Source organism: Jaculus jaculus, chromosome 1, assembly GCF_020740685.1.
Source record: "Jaculus jaculus isolate mJacJac1 chromosome 1, mJacJac1.mat.Y.cur, whole genome shotgun sequence".
NCBI lineage: Eukaryota > Metazoa > Chordata > Mammalia > Rodentia > Dipodidae > Jaculus > Jaculus jaculus.
The window spans coordinates 308503014-308520489 of NC_059102.1; the positions used below are offsets into that span (position 1 = coordinate 308503014).

The window sequence follows — 17476 nt, forward strand, 5'->3', positions numbered from 1 at the left end:
AAGAGAAAGGGGGAGGCAGACAGAATGGCCATGCCAAGGCTTCTAGCCACTGCAAACAAACTCCATATGCATGCACCACCATGTGTATCTGGCTTATGTGGGTACTGAGGAATTGAACCTGGGCAAGCACTGTAACTACTAAGCCATCTCTGCAGCCCCTACTTTTTTTTTAAGGCAAGGTGTTCTGTAGCCCAGACTGGCCTCCAACTTGCCACGTAGTTGAGGCTGGTATACTCCTCATCCTTCTGTCTCTGTCTTTAAATTTTTTATATTTTTTTCTTATTATTTATAAGAGAAAGAAAATGGGCACAACAGGGCCTCTAGCCTCTGTATACAAATTCCAGACACATGTGGTACCATGTGCATATGGCTTACATGGGTTCTGAGGAATCAAACCTGGGTCTTCGGGCTTCACAGGCAAGCGCCTTAACTGCTGAACCATCTCTCCAGCCATCTGTCTCCATCTTTTTTTTTTTTTTTTTTTTTTAGTTTCAGTTTTTCGAGGTAGAGTTTTACTCTAGCTCAGGCTGACCTGGAATTCACTATGTTGTCTCAGGGTGGCCTTGAACTCATGGTGATCCTTCTACCTCTGCTTCTCAAGTGCTGGGATTAAAGGTGTGCACTACCACACTGGACCTTTATTTTATTATTACTATTATCATTATTTTATGTTGGAATTGAACACAGGTCCTTTTACATAATAAACACTGTTAACACTGAACAATATTCTCAGTCTCAGATATATATATGTATATATACACACACATACAAAAATAGTTTCGATTTTTTGAGGTAGGGTCTTGCTGTATTCCAGGCTGACCTGGAACTCACTATGTAGTCTCAGAATGCCCTCCAACTCATGATAATCCTCCTACCTCTGCTTCCTGAGTGCTGGGATTAAAGGCATGTGCCACGACGGCCAACCCAGTTTCTATATTTTTATTGAGAACTTTATTGTATGAACATCTTCCATGTTGGTCATTTTTAAAGTTTTTTAAAAAATTATTTAGATGGAAGCAGAGAGAGGCAGTCAGAGACAGCAAGAGAATGGGTGTGCCAGGGCCTCTAGCCACTGCAAACAAATTCCAGATGTATGTGCCATCTCTCTAAATCTGCAGCTTTTATCTTTAAAGGTTGCCCAGTGTCTAACCTATAATATTTGTTTTTAGAGTTATGTATACATTTTAAAGTTTGTTAAATAGACTTTTTCTCTAAAGTTTTTAAAAAATAACTAAGTCTAAAGAATATATGAGATTTCTCTACTTGTTCCTTCTAATATTCTTATGCCCCAATATTTCTGGTTGAAGTTACTAGCCAGTTCTTATCTGTTGCCAGAACTAAACCAAAAGTAACAGTTTTGTTTTTCTGTTTGTTGTTCTGGCTTTTCGAGGTAGGATCTGGCTCTAGCCCAGGCTGCCATGGATTTCACTATGTAGTGTCAGAGTGGCCTCGGATTTATGGCAATCCTCCTACCTCTACTTCCCCAGTGCTGGGATTAAAGGTATTCACCACCACACCCACCTACAGTTTTGTTTTTAAATTATGTTCTTTTCTATTCCAGACACTTCAGAAAAACCTGGAGATACTATTACTGTTCAGACTAGTAGAGCACTTCCCTCTTTTTTCTTGTTGCTCTTTATCTTGTTTCTGTTTGGGTTTTAGAGATTCGTTCTGTAGGCCACAGTGTCTTGAAACTTGCCATGTGGTCTAGGCTATCTTCAAATTTATCGCAATCCTCCTGTCTCTATGCCCTGAGTGCTGGGATCACAGACATGAGACACCACATTGGCTACAGCATGGTTTTTCCTACACTTGGCCATGAATATCTGATCTCAGCACCTGAAGGAAGGCCCTCGGTGAGCTTAGTTTACTCAGAACTAACTGGCCAGGAAACTGAAATTTCAACTTTTCCTTCCACTGCCAGTTTAAGGCCTTTCACCTTTCCAACTCCACACATGTATTCACACCCACATGCACCCTTTTGAACTCCCTGCTCCTCTATTTAAAATTACACCTTAATTTACTTAATTTCTTGCCTACAAATAATACCCACCTACATGTGTATATACACCTAAACTCACATCTCCACTTTTTTGACTTTTATTAGCATACATTAATTATACATAATAATAGGTTTTGCTGGGATTGGTGGTGCATGCCCTTAATTCAAGCACTTGGGAGGCAAATGTATAAGGATGGTGGTGAGTTTGAAGCCAGCCTGAGGCTACAGAGTGAGTTCCAGGTCAGCCTGGGCTAGAGTGGGACTCTGCGTTGAAAAAAACCCACAAAATAATAATAATGGATTTCATTGTGACAGTTACATCTATGTATATTATGTATCTTAATCATATCCATCCTCATTATCTTGTTTATGCCCCTCCCACCTCACTGGTCCCCTTTTTCTTCCCAACTAATCAACTACCTATTTCCATTTCTGTTTGTGTTTGCTAGGTTTGTCGAACCAGTGCATTTCATTAGGGTTGCTTACAGGGGCATTGGTGAAGCGCTATTTACTGGAGCATGGCGGAGCAATTTAGGAGACCGACACCACTGAAGAAAACGTCTCTCCCCCAACCCCAACAACCATTACTGCCTATAGTTCTTCAAGGAGGGGCGGGACCTCATGAGCTCCTCCCCCTCCCAGCAGTTGTTAACTACCTACAATACTCATGTGCCTTCACCTTCCTGATGGCATGTTGACAGGCCCAGTCTTGCACAGGTCTTATGCAAGTAGTCACACCTTTTCAGAGTTCAAGTGTGTATAGGCCGTGTCATGCCCAGAACAAAGAATTCCAGAACACTACATCCCTAATTTCAGGCTCTTGCATCCTTTTAAAAAATTATTTAGCTATTCATTACACAGAGAGAGAGAGAGGATGGACACACTAAGTCCTCTAGCCATTGCAAACCCTGCAAACACATGCTTACATGGGTCCTTGGGAATCAAACCTGGGTCCTTTGGCTTTGCAGGCAAGCACCTTAACCATTAAACCATCTCTCCAGCCCATCTCCCCACCCCACCCCTTTTTGAGGCAGGTTCTCACTCTAGCCTAGGCTGACCTGGAACTGAATTCTGTAGCCCAATCTGGCCTTGAACTCATGGTGATCCTCCTACCTCTGACTCCCAAGCTTTCTCTACATTTGTTTGTTTTCTGAGATAGTGTCACATCTAGGCAAGGCTGGCCTTAAACGCCACCATCTCCCAAATGCTGACATTATAGACACGTGCCACTACACCCACCTTCACATCTATACTCTTAATTTTTTTAAATACTTTTTAAAAATTTTATTTGCGTGTGTGAGAGAGAGAATGGCCATACCAGGGCCTCCAGCCACTGCAAATGAACCCCAGACACATGCACCACCTTGTGCATCTGGCTTACATGGGTCCTGGGGAATTGAACCTAGGTCCTTTGGCTTTCCAGGCAAGTGCCTTAACTGCTAAGCTACCTCCCCAGCCCTATACTTTTAGTTTTCAAAAAGGAAATCCAGGTGTGGTGGTGCACACCTTCAATCCCAGCACTTGGGAGGCAGAGGTAGGAGGATCTCTGTAAATTCAAGGCCAGCCTGGGACTACAGAGTGAGTGCCAGGTCAGCCTGAGCTAGAGTGATGCACCCTACTTCAAAGAAGAAGAAGAAGAAAAAACAGAGGACAAAGGTCAATGAAATGTAGACACAGAAAGAAGTCTGGCCTGATAGAACAATGCTATTATACCATATAGGCTAGTGAGAGGGTTTCCCCCTTGATGAAAATGAATGGACCCATTAAATACCCTTGGTAACACAGCTCATTTTTCTAGCAGCTATTCAAGTTGGAGGTCCAGTCTGAACCAGTTTCTCTTCACTGTAGAAAAGCCATTCGCCAACTCTGACACTGTCACCACTTAGTCCTTAAATAAGCAATCCATGGGTTGAACAAAGCCATTGGAGAAAAGGATGAGAAAGCAAGCAAATGAATATGTTCAATTTCCCCCATCCTAACTTTTTTTTCTAGAACCTTCTTGTCACTGAAAACTCCTGAATATTTTCCTTGAGCATGAGCACTCAAAATGAAGAACTACAGGACCGGGCCATTGTCAAAATTGCAGCTCACTTACCAGACCTCATTGTCTATGGAGATTTCTCTCCAGAACTACCCTCTGTGGACTATTTTGATGGAGTCCTGATGTTTGTTGATATATCAGGCAAGTGCAAAGAATTATTTGTTTAGTAATAGGATATCAGAATTCACATGCAGAGCTTGAGTGCAGAGTTTCAAACTCCTGGGCTGTTATGGTATATATTTTCCACAGAGAATACAGGAAAGAGGAACAACCTGTTGTCCCAGCTTGCTCTGACATTCCCTTCCCCAGCTTCCAGGCCCAGATGCCCAGTTCCCAAACCTAAGACTTTATATTCCAGTGTTTCTGTCCCAACTTCACTGCCTCATCCCCCAGGTCCCACATATCTCTGACAAAACTGACCTCAGGAAATGATCTCTCTAAAGGTTTACCTCCTAATGGTAAGCTTGCTACATCTTCAGGAAAGGCTAAGGTTTGTGTGGTTTCGATACCAAGTTTTATTCCTATAGAAATGCACTTATCACAGTATAAACTGAGAATCTGGAAGGAAAGGTATTCTCCCCTGGCCCCTAAACTAAAAGATGTAGATAGAGGAGGCTGTGTGTCTAACACCTGACCAGCCACAATGGTCACTAGAAACCCTGGCAGTTCTTAAGAACAGAGCCCACATTGGGCATTTTGGTAGTTTAAATGGATGTCCCCCAGTAGATTCAGTTTTAATGAAGCGTCTTGGATTTCCAGCTGCCTGGCTGGAAGAAGTGCCATTGTGGGCAGATTCTAGAGTCCAGCTCTAAGGTGGGTGGTAGATCTGAATTCCAACCTAATGCTATACAGAGTACTAGAGATCTGCCTGAGATTCCTGGAGTGCACTTTCTTGTGATGCTGGTAGTGGTTTTTCTCTCTGCACAGGCCTGTGAAAGACAGCCAGCTTATAAGCTTCAATAAATCCCTTCCTTCCATAAACTGTGCCTGGTTTGGAAGTTCATCCCAGCAACATGAAGCTGACTTTAACTGGCATGGTAGCACACACTTTTGGACTGGGGAGGGAGAAGTAGGAGGATCACCGTGAGTTCGAGGCCAGCCTGGAGCTACAGAGTGAGTTCCAGGTCAGCCTTGCCTAGAGTGAAACCCCACCTCAAAAAGATTGAAAAAGAAAAACCAAACAGAGCGCACTGCTCTCCAGGGTAGCCCTCTTCTGGCTTGGCTCCTAGGAAACCAGCTGCACATTTCTTGCAGGATTCACTGCCATGACTGAGAAGTTCAGCACGGCAATGTACATGGACCGCGGGGCTGAGCAGCTGGTAGAGATTCTCAACTACTACATAAGCGCAATAGTGGAAAGTGAGTGTTCTCAAGGGTTTCTGCTCAACACTGTTTTAACGCATGACTTTGTATTTGCATAACCAAATGCAATCACAGCATTCATTCATTTTCCACAGTATTCTTCATATTCCAATGCTTCATAAGATCCACATGAGGGAAAGGTTGTTTCCTACTAAAGACATAAATCAGTGTCCCGGGCTGGCTTCAAACTCTTGGTAATCCTTCTACTTCAACCTCCCAGGTGCTAAGATTACAGGTATGAATCACTACACAGTACTTAATGTTCCTTAAAAGCAGAAACAAAGCCTGTAGTACCAACACTAAGGAAAACAGAAGTAGTACGATTGGGATTTGGAGACCAGTCTGAACTATGAGACAATCTCAGAACAAAACAAAAGAAAACCCAAAACCTCAGTGCTGAAGTGTTTGAACATTCATGAAGCCTTGGGTCCCATTACCAGTGACAGACAGACAGACAGACACACACACACACACACACACACACACACACACACACACACTCAAATACACAGCCAGGTATGTTGGCTCATAGCTGTAATCCCAGTATTCAGGAGGCTGAGGCAGGAGGAGGATCAACTGGGCTATAGAAAAAGACTCTTTCAAAAGAATAAATAGCTGGGCATAGTGGTGCACGCCTTTAATCCCAGCACTCCGGAAGCAGAGCTAGGAGGATCACCATGAGTTCAAGGCTATATACATCCTGAGACTACACCTACATCTACATCCTGAGACTACATAGTGAGTTCCAGGTCAGCCTGGGCTAGTGTGAAACCCTACCTAAAAAAAAAAAAAAAAAAAAAAAAGAATAAAGAATAAATAGGGCTAGAGAGATGGCACAGCAGTTAAGGGCAATTGCTTCTAAAACCTGATAACCCAGGTTTGATTCCCTAGTACCCATGTAAGCCAGATGTACAAGGTAATACATGCATCTGGAGTTCTTTTGCAGTGACTAGAGGCCCTCGTGTGCCCATTCCCTCTCTCTCTTTCTCGATCTCATAAATAAATAAAAATAAACTGGTTTGTTTTTTTTTTAATGTTCAAGCTGGGCATGGTGATGTGTGCCTTTAGTTCAAGCACTTGTAAATCAGAGGTAGGAGGATTGCTGTGAGTTTGAGGCCAGTCTGGGACTACATAGTAAGACCAAGTCAGCCTGAGCTAGAATGAGACCCTACCTTGAAATAACTAAAGAAAGGGCTGGAGGGATGGCTTAGCGATTAAGGCGTTGGCCTGCAAAGCCAAAGGACACAAGTTCAATTCCCCAGGACCCATGTGAGCCAGATGCACAAGGGGGTGCATGCGTCTGGAGTTTGTTTACAGTGGCTGGAGGCCCTGGCGCACCCATTCTCTTCCCCACCTCTCTCTCTCCCTCTCTTTCTCTGTCAAATAAATAAATAAAAATAAAATATCTTTTTAAAAAGTAAAGGAAAAAAAAGTCCATTATGGCTTGATGGCAGGGGTGGTTCAGTAACAGTGCTTGCCTAGCATGCTCTGTGTCCACCCTTAGCACAAATCAAGCCAAAATGTCCACTGATATTCTAAGTTTAAATTTCAAAGCCAAGATAGCATTAAACCAAGCCCACGTCATTGCTCTCTTGTGTGGGGTACTATCACTCATCTACTGACCCATGCTCCCTTAAGGCACCTCAACCTGCCAAGTGCTGGGATCACAGGCACGTGCCATGTCCAGTTTCTAGTCCTGTGTCTGTTCCACTAATGAGGAATAAATGCTCATTAAAGGAATCACAGTTCAATTTAACTTTCTTTTTCTCTCCTCAGAAGTGCTGGTTTTTGGAGGAGATATCCTTAAATTTGCAGGTATGGAGGGTGACTGACAGTGCTGGAGGGGTAGGATGGGTTGAAGAACGCTGGAATAGTAAGTCTTTGCAATGGTCATGCAAAATGCACCAATCCCCAGGGCAAGCCCAGAGTCTCTCTCTGTTAAAGGTGACGCACTGCTAGCCCTGTGGAAGGTGGAGAGGAAGCAACTGCAAAACATCATCACGGTGGTCATCAAATGCAGCCTGGAGATCCACGGTCTGTTTGAGGCCAAGGAGGTGGAGGAAGGCCTTGATATCCGAGTCAAGATAGGTGAGTGTCTGGAGCCTGGCGTGGTGCACGTGCTTGCCATCTCAGACCTCGGGAGGCCGGGAGGCCGAGGCAGGAGGATCATCGAGGATGTGAAGCCAGCCTGGTACACATACTTCACTAGAGGAGACTGTCTCACAATAAATAAAGTCTGCCTGGCTTAGCATGCAGTTAACCATGGGCTGTGGCTATGGTAAGGGACACTCCTTATTCTCTTGACCCATGCTGTTTTATTGAGCCTGATATCAATGCACACAACTGGAGTCCCACCTCCTTCATGGCAAACATGTGGGTCTCTTTGAGGGCTAGAGAGACCCACTCTTGAAGCCCACTCATGAATGTGCTTGTGAACTTTGATGGTATATTCTTGGGTCACCACCTCCTTGATGGCAGAATGGCTCTTCTTTTTCTTGCCACCCTTCTCTGTGGGAGCCATTCTTCTGGGCCCAAGCTGGAAAGGAAGAGCATGAGGGATTGGTACCTTATTTATTTATTTGTTTTTTCCAGGTAGGATCTCAACTCTAGCTCAGGCTGACCTGGGATTCACTCTGTATTCTCAGGGTGGCCTCGAACTCATGGTGATCCTCCTACCTCTGCCTCCTGAGTGCTGGGATGAAAGGCATGCGCCACCATGTCCAGCTGCCTTCCTTATTTCTTCATTCAACTGTTATCTTCTGTAACCTATGCCTCCCCCACTCCACCCCCACTTTTTTTTTTTTTTTGCTGTTTTTCAAAATTTCCTCATAAGTTAAACATATTGCTGAAAAAAGTCAGCCACTATATACTAAAGTACTATCCTTATTAGAATGATAGTAACCCAAGCCTGGCATTGTGGTGCATGCCTATAATCCCAACACCTGAGAAGCAGAGGCAGGAGGATCTGTTTAAAGGTCATCCTAGGCTATATAGAATTCAAGGCAAACCTGGACTACATGATATCTGGTCTCAAACAGAGAAGCATGATGGTAAACCAAGCCCATGTGCACTACAATGGCCTGGTAGAGGCAGGTCCCAACATCCTTCATCCTTTTCTCTAGTACATGCCTAGTAATGTTAGAGGGTTGTCTCAGTTCAAGGCCAGCCAGGGCTGCGGAGCAAGACCTTGTTGCTCACAAACAAATCAGCACAACTGAGAACAAGGATGAAACACAAACGTTGATTATGTAAATCACAGTCATTTGAAAGAACTATGTAGGAGCCAGGCACGGTGGCTCACACCTTTAATCCCAGGATGTGAGAGGTAGGAAGATCTCTGTCAGTTGGAGGTTTGAGGCCAGCCTGGGCTATAAAGTGAATGATAGGTCAGCCTGGGCTAGAGTGAGACCCTGCCTTAAAGAAGGTTTTTTTTTTTTTTTTTTTTTTTTTTTTTTTTGTGAGTTTGAGGCCAGCTTGAGACTTCATAGTGAATTCCAGGTCAGCCTAGGCTAGAACAAGTCCCTACCTCCAAAAAGCAAACAAACAAAAAAGTTTCATTTTCTTTTTACTTATCTATTGAGAGAGAGAATGGGCAAGCCAGGACCTTCAGCCACTGCAAAGGAACTCCAGACACATGTGCCACCATGTGCATCTAGTTTATGTAGATTTTGGGTCCTTAGGCTTCACACATCCTAACCACTAAACCATCTCTCCAGCCCTCCCCCCACCCCCGCCTGCCCAATTTTTTTTTTCTTTTCAAGGTTGGGTTTCACACGAGCCCAGCCTGACCTGGAACTCACTATGTAACCTCAGGGTGGCCTTGAACTCACAGTGATCCTCCTACCTCTGCAGCCTGAGTACTGGGATTAAAGGCATGTGCCACCACGCCTGGTCCCCCTCCCCCAAAATTTTAAGCTGAGGGATGGAGAGATTGCTCAGTAGTTAAAAGTGCTTGCCTGCAAAACCTAACAGCCTGAATTCAATTCCCCAGAACCCACATAAAGCCAGATGCACAAAGTGGCACACACATGCATCTGGAGTTCATTTGTGGTGGCAGGACACCCAGACAAGCTCATTCTCTGTCTCTGTGCCTCTCTGCTTGCAAATAAATTCACTCTTTTAGGAAAGTCATTGTTAGCCAGGTGTGGTGGCACACACCTTTAATCCCAGCAGAGGGAGGCAGAGGCAGGTGGATCACTGTAAGTTCAAGACCACTCTGAGACTATATAGTGAATTCCAGGTCAGTCTGGGCTACATCAAGACCCTGCCTTGAAAAACAACAAAAACAAACAAACAAAAAAAGCCATTGTTTGGAAGAGACATTCTCTGGTTTCTATGTTAAAATTTTAGAAATGGAATTTTGTTCTTAGATGTCATAGTCTCATCAAGACTCTGATTTTCCCAAGAGCCACTGCTTCTGGGAAATCAGCCAGAACTTCTTGTGCAGAGCTGTTGTTGACCCTCTTGCCAGGACTGGCTGCTGGTCACATCACCATGTTGGTCTTCGGGGATGAAACACGCAACTACTTTCTGGTGATTGGCCAGGCGGTGGATGATGTGCGCCTTGCACAGAACATGGCTCAGATGAACGATGTCATTCTGTCACCAAACTGCTGGCAGCTGTGTGACCGGAGCATGATTGAGATTGAGAGGATTCCAGATCAGAGGGCAGTTAAGGTGCGTGTACTAGAAACATGACTTGAAGTCTGGGCTTGGCTAAGAAGGCTTGAGTCGTGGTCGGTCCGCTGGGGAAGAGTCAAGGCTGGAGAGCTCAAGGAAGCTTTGACTGAGCGTCGCTGAGGCTGTGTGATTTAGGTATGTGAGGTAATTTGGCCCCCCTGTTCACTACCCAGCAACCAGGGTGCAGTGTTGACCACTTACTTTGTAAAAATATCCCTCAGAAGCCGGGTGTGGTGGCGCACGCCTTTAATTCCAGCACTCAGGAGGCAGAAGTAGGAGGATTGCCATGAGTTCAAGGCCACCCTGAGATGACAGAGTTAATTCCAGGTCAGCCTGGACCAGAGTGAGACCCTACCTCGAAAAACGAAAAAAAAAAATATATATATATATATATTTATATATCCCTCAGGCTAGAGTGGTGGCACACACCTTTAATCCCAACACTCAAGAGGCAGAGGTAGGAGGATCATTGTGAGTTCAAGGCCACCTTGGGACTCCATAGTGAATTCCAGGTTAGCCTGGGCTAGAGTGAAATCCTGTCTTGATAAAGAAAAAAATTAAAGTTTAAAAATATATATATCCCTTCATTTGTTTTTGCCTGCTGTTTTCTCATTGTTGGACCAAGTATCTGCAATGTGGGGAGGAGTAAGCATGCTGCTGAGATGAGGCTGTGCAGTCTCAGTGCATCACGTGATGGACTTCACGACCTTAGGACCAGTGATTTCCCAGGACCTCTTCAAGCAAGCGTCCTTAGCCACAGCACCATCTCCCCATCACCTTCTTACACATAGCCCCTTGTACTTTACTTGTTGCTGTGACCAAAAAACCTGCCAGAAGGCAGCTTAGGAAAGGGTTTATTCTGATTTACAATTTAAAGGGGATGCATTATGGTCTGTGTAGTAGTTACCTTTGTATTACCAGGACAGAACATCTGACCAAAAGCTGCTATGGGAGGAAAGGATTTACTGTGGCATACAGTCTCAGTGGGAAATTTCACAATGATAGAAGAAAGTATGGCATGAAGGGCTGGAAAGATGGCTGTGGTTAAGGTGTTTTCCTGCATTGCCTAAGTACCAGAGTTTGATTCCCCAATAACCATGTAAAGCCAGATGCACAAAGTGGCATATGCATCTTGAGTTCATTTACAGTGGCTGGAGGCCCCAGCGTGCCCATTTTTTTTCTCTCTCTATCTGCTTGCAAATAAATAAAAACATTTTTAAAATTATTAAAAGATCCCAGCGTGGTGGCACACACCTTTAATCTCAGTACTCAGGAGGCAGAGGTAGGAGGATAACCACGAGTTCAAGGCCACTCTGAGACTACATAGTGAATTCCAGGTCAGCCTGGACTTGCGTGAGACCCTACCTCGAAAACTCTCCCCAAGAAATTATTAAAAGAATAAAAAAATTAAAAAGCATGGCATAAACAGAAGAAGCTGAACATCACCTCCACCACAGCAGGTAGACTACAACAGCCGAGCTCTTGCAAGGGGAGCTGGTTATACACTGCAAAGCCTACAGCACACGTCCTCCAGCAAGTTTCCACCTCCCACATTGCCATCAACGGGGCTGCACACACACAGAACATGTGAGTTTATGGGGGATACCTGATCCACACTACCACAGCCAGAAAGACTGGCAGCAGGACCATGAAGCCAAGCTGGTCACATAGTTTGCCATGAGGAAGCAGAGAACAAAAACTGCTGGTGCTCAGCCAGTTCCCTCCTTTCCATACAGTCCAGGACCCCTCACCCATGAAATGGTGCTGCCACAGCCAAAGTGGTCTTCCCACCTCAGCCTAACCAAAGGAATCCCTCGCAGACATGTCCCAAGGCTAGCTTCCTCGGTGAGTCTAGCTTCTATCAAATTGACCGTCATTATAGACTATCATAGTCCCTTTTGTTTTAATGCTTTCAAGAAAGAAACAGGGAGCTGTTTTCTCTGGAGACGCCTGAACCCATGTCAGGAGTGCGTAATGTCCTTTTCCTAAGCAATGGTCTCTCCCCTAATGCTCATGTTTAAGTCTGTCGTAGGGGCTGGAGAGATGGCTCAGTGGTTAAAGGAGCTTGCTTGCTTACTAATCCTGGCAGGCCCATCAATTCCCCAGTATCTGTGTAAAGCCAGATGCACAAAGTGGTGCATGCATCTGGAGTTCATTTGCAGTGGCTGGAGGCCCTGGGGTGCCAATACTCACTCTTACTATCTGCCTCTCTCTTAAACAAATAAATAAATATTTATTAATAAACTCCAAATCTGTTTCATACGGAAAAAAGGAGAAGGGAGGGGAGGGGAAGAAAGGAGGGAAGATAATATGGATTAGCTAGCTTTTTTTTTTTTTTAAAGAAATTATTTATTTGAAAGAGAAAGAGAACAAGAGAAAGAAGCAGATAGTGAGAAAGAAAATGGCTTTATGTGGGTACTGGGAATTGAGCCTGGGTCCTGGGTTCTTTGCTGCCAAGTGCCTTATTCACTGAGCCATCTCTTGCCCTGTTTAACTAGGCTTTATTTGAATTAAAGTGCTAAGAAAGGAATAAAGGAGAAAAAGTAATTCTGAGGATGGAAAAAGACAAAGGTGGCCAAGCATGTTGGCTCATGCCTTTAATCCCACCACTCAGGAGGCCAAGGTAGGAGGATCCGAGTCTATATAATGAATTCCAGGTCAGCCAAGGTTAGTGAGCCCCTACCTCGAAACCCTTCCCCTCCCCCCACAAAAAAAGTTAGGCTTTTGAAATGACCCTTTGTGTATACAACTAATCATTAAAATGATGGCTCAGTGGTAACAAGTGCTGTGTTTCAAAGCCGTCAGCCCTGGTTTGGTTCCCCAGTACGCACATAAAGCCAGATGCATTAACACAGTGGTACATCTGGCGCTTGTTTGCAGTGACAAGAGGTCCTGTCATACCCATACACACTCTCTTTCTCTGTACTGGCAAATAAATAAATAAATAATGATTGTAATCTTAAATAATTATAAAATTTTCCTTTGTTCTTTCCTTTTTGAGCTGAAGATTGAACCTAGGGCCTTGCACACACCTTACTAAGAACATGCACTACCTGCACTGACACCTCAAACCTCAAATTTCCTTTTCTCCTTTTTCCTCCTTCCTTATTTTTCTCCCTCCCCCTCATCCTGTCCCTTCCTCCTTTCTCTCTCAACAGAATCTTATGTATCCCATCCTAACCTAAAACTCATCAGAAATTCAAAGATGAACTTAAGCTTTTTTTTTTTGTTGTTTGTTTGGTTTTGTTTTTCGAAGTAGGGCCTCACTCTAGCCCAAGCTGACCTGGAATTCAGTATGTAGTCTCCAAGTGGCCTCGAACTCATGGTGATCCTCCTATCCCTGCCTCCCAAGTGCTAGGATTAAAGGCATGCACCACCACGCCCTGCTGAACTTAAACTTTTTGTCCTCCTGCTTCCACCCTCCAAGTTCAGGGATTGATTACAAGCGTGCACTGCCATATCCAGTATATTCAGTCCTAGGGACAGAATCTAAACTCAGCACCGCCCCCTACATATAAGCATACCCTACCCCTAAATTCTCAATGTCACACACACACACACACACACACACACACACACACACACAATTTGGGACCATGCACATGCTAGGGTGTGTTTCATAATTTGAGGCAGTCTCACTGGCTGGCCTTGAATTCTCTTTGTAGCCCAGGAAGACCTTGATGTTGCAAGTCCTGTCTCGGCTTCTGAGAATAGTCTGACATTACAGCTTCTATCAATAGACCTGCTTGACTTAAAATTTCAGTTTTAACTCCTTGAAAGCCAGATTGTAATCCCAGCATTTAAGAGGCTAAAATAGGAAGATCACAAGTTGGAGAGCCAATGCTACCTCAAATAACAACAAAACAAACCAAGCTGGAGGTTTAATTATGTGGGGGAGTATCTACCTAGCATATACAAGACCCTAGATTGGCTACTCAGCACAGAAAATAGCAATGACAAGGCTGGAGAGATGGCTCAGCAGGTAAGGCACTTGCTTGCAAAGGCTGATGACTTGGGTTCGATTCCCAGTTCAAAGTAGCACATTCATACGGAGTTCCTTTACACTGGCTAGAGGTCCTGTGCTCATTCTCTCTGTATCTTCTCTCTCTCTCTTTCTCTGCTTGCAAATAAATAAAAATGTCAAAAAGAAGAAGAAGCTGGGTGTGGTGACACACGCCTTTAATCCCAGCACTTGGGAGGCAAAGATAGGATTGCCATGAGTTCAGGGCTAGCTGGAGATTACATAGTGAATTCCAGATCATCCTGGGCTAGAGTGAGGCCCTACCTCAAAAAACTAAAGAAAAGAAAAAAGAAAGAAAGCTGGAAGCTGGGCGTGGTGGCGCATGCCTTTAATCCCAGCTTTCTGGGGACAGAGGTAGGAAGATCACTGTGAGTTTGAGGCCACCCTGAGACTACAGAGTGAATTCCAAGTCACCCTGGGCTAGAGCAAGACCCTACCTTGGAAAAAAAAATAGCAATGATGATAATAATCATAATAATAATTGTGCTGGGCATGGTGGTTCACACATATAACACCAGCACTTGGGAGGCAGAGGTAAGAGAAGCTCCGTGAGTTTGAAACTAGTGTTTTCCAGGCAGCACGAGCAACAGAGTGAGACTCCACTTCAAACAAGATAGGACATTAGGGACTGGAGAGATGACTTAGTGGTTAAGGTACTTGCTTGCAAAGCCAAAGGACTAAGGTTCAATTCCCCAGTATCCACATAAGCCAGATGTACAAGGTGACACATGTGTCTGGAGTTTGCAGTGGCTAATGGCCCAGGCATGGCCATTCTCTCTCCCTCTGTCTCCCAACTTCTTTCTATCTCTCTCAAATAAATAATAATAATAATAATAAAACAGGGAGCTGGAGAGTTATCTTAGTAGTTAAGATGTTTGCCCGCAAAGCCAAAGGACCTCAGTTCAATTCACCAGAACCCACATAAGCCAGATGCACAATGTAGCACATGTGTTTAGAGTTTGTTTGCAGTGGCTGGAGGCCCTAACATGCCCATTCTCATCCTCTCTCTCTGCCTTTTTCTCAAATAAATAAATTTAAATTTAATATTTTTTAAAGCAATAAAGAGCCCAGAGTGGTGGCACAGGCCTTTATTTATTTATTTTTTAATCATTTATTTATTTATTTGAGAGCGACAGACACAGAGAGAAAGACAGATAGAGGGAGAGAGAGAGAATGGGCGCACCAGGGCTTCCAGCCTCTGCAAACGAACTCCAGACGCGTGCGCCCCCTTGTGCATCTGGCTAACGTGGGACCTGGGGAACCGAGCCTCGAACTGGGGTCCTTAGGCTTCACAGGCAAGCGCTTAACTGCTAAACCATCTCTCCAGCCCTAAATTTAATATTTTTTAAAAAGGACATTCAATATCTCTAATGTTTAAATATGCCAATTGACTGTCACGTCCTAGACAAGGTGCTGGTAATTGCAATCACAGGATCAGATAATCCTCAGAATGACTGACTTCTTTTCATTGTGTTTTATGTAGGTTAACTTCTTAAAACCACCCCCTACTTTCAACTTCAACGAGTTTTTCTTAAAGTGTATGAACTTCATGAAGTATTATCCTTCTGGTGATGACAAAAGTAAGTACCCTTCATGGAACACATCTTTTGCTTCTGTGAGGCATCAGTAAGATCTCCTACCAGAGCCGACAGCTCCGTGACAAGCAGAGACGCTCCTCTGCACAGCTCTGCTCCTTTATGAGCACGTGAAGCAGATCTACTTCTCATTCTCCTCAACAGCAGCCCTAAGTACAGCTCTCCTCAGACCACACACCTCTCCTAGACACTGATTCCTTTCCATTTTCCAGCCATGAAACTATCTTTGACCTCTAATTACCTGAGACTACATAGTGAATTCCAGATCAGCCTGGGTTAGAGTGAAGCCCTACCTTGAAAAAGAAAAAAAAAATATTTTTTTATGTGAGAGAGAGAATAGGCACACCAGGGCCTCTTACCACTGCATACAAAATCCAGACACATGTGTCAGTTTGTGCATCTGGCTTTAGGTGGTGCTGGGAGGTGGGTGCTGGGGTGCCAAGCCCACACCAGCAGGCTCCGTAGCAAGTGCCCTTAGCAGGGTGTGGTGGCACACACCTTTAATCCCAGCACTCAGGTGGCAGAGGTAGGAGGATTGCTGTGAGTTTGAGGCCACCCTGAAACGACAGAGTGAATTCCAGGTCAGCCTGGGCTAGAGTGAGACCCTACCATAGGGTGTGGAGGTGGGGGGGATAAAGGTAAGTGTCTTTAACTTCTGAGAACCATCCAGCCCCTTTAAAGGCATGCACCACTATGCCTGTCCTGCCCCTTATTTATTTTAGAGAGAGAGAGAGAGAGAGGCCCTCCTGCCACTGCAAATGAATTCCAGACACATTCACCATTTTGCTCAGCTGACTTTACATGAGTACTGGGGAATCAAATTGAATCTAGATCACAGGCTTTGCAAGCATCTTTAACTGCTGAGCCATCTCTGTAGCCAACACCTCCATTTTTGGGGGGCGGTTCTGAGATAGGGTCTCACACTAGCTCAGGCTAACCTAGTATTCACTATGTAGTCTCAAGGTGGCCTTGAACTCATGGGGATCCTCCTACCTCTGTCTCCCAAGTGCTGGGATTAAAGGCATGCGCCACCACGCCTGGCTCAACACCTCCTTAAAAAAAAAATTATTGAGGGGCTAGAAAGATGGCTTAGTGGTTAAGTGCTTGCCTGTGAAGCCTAAGGACCCTGGTTTGTGTCTTGTTTTCCTAGGTCTCACATAAGCCAGATGCACAAGGTGGCACATGCATCTGGCGTTTGTTTGCAGTGACTGGAGGCCCTGGTGCACCCATTCTCTCTCTATCTGCCTGTTTCTCTCTCTGTCTGTCTGTTGCTCTCAAATAAATAAATAAAAATAAACAAAAAGAATATTGAAAGAAAGAGCTGGGTGTGGTGGCACACGCCTTTAGTCCCAGCACTTGGGAGGCAGAGGTAGGAGGATTGCCATGAGTTCAAGTCTACCCTGATACTACATAGTGAATTCCAGGTCAGCCTGAGCTAGAGTGAAACCCTACCTTGGAAAACTAAAAAGAGGGAAAGAAAGAGAGAGGCTGATATATTGGGAGAAAGAATGGGCACAGCAGGGCCTTTAGCCACTGCAGATGAACTCTAGATGCATGTGCCACCATGTGCATCTGGTTTATTTGGGTACTGGGGACTCAAACCTTGGTCCTTAGGCTTTGCAGGCAAGTGTCTTAACCACTAAGGCATACCTCCAGTCCCTTTCCTTTTTTTTTTTTTTTTTTTTTAATTTTTTGAGGCAGGGTCTCACTCTAGCCCATGCTGACCTGAAACTCACTCTGTAGTCCCAGACTGGCTGGCCTTGAACTCACAACTA

At 44.6% G+C, this 17476-nt stretch overlaps 1 protein-coding gene across 2 annotated transcripts in view; it reads left to right on the forward strand.

The window, feature by feature from the left end:
- The first annotated feature begins 4036 nt into the window (after positions 1-4036).
- Adcy10 (adenylate cyclase 10) overlaps positions 4037-17476 on the forward strand; it is a 105631-nt gene continuing 92191 nt past the window's right edge. For both annotated transcript variants that reach the window (XM_045135982.1, XM_045135975.1), the window contains exons 1-6: positions 4037-4184; positions 5298-5402; positions 7182-7220; positions 7350-7493; positions 9877-10082; positions 15590-15686. In XM_045135982.1, the coding sequence (XP_044991917.1) occupies positions 4037-4184; positions 5298-5402; positions 7182-7220; positions 7350-7493; positions 9877-10082; positions 15590-15686 (739 nt within the window). The remainder of the gene's footprint in view (positions 4185-5297; positions 5403-7181; positions 7221-7349; positions 7494-9876; positions 10083-15589; positions 15687-17476) is intronic.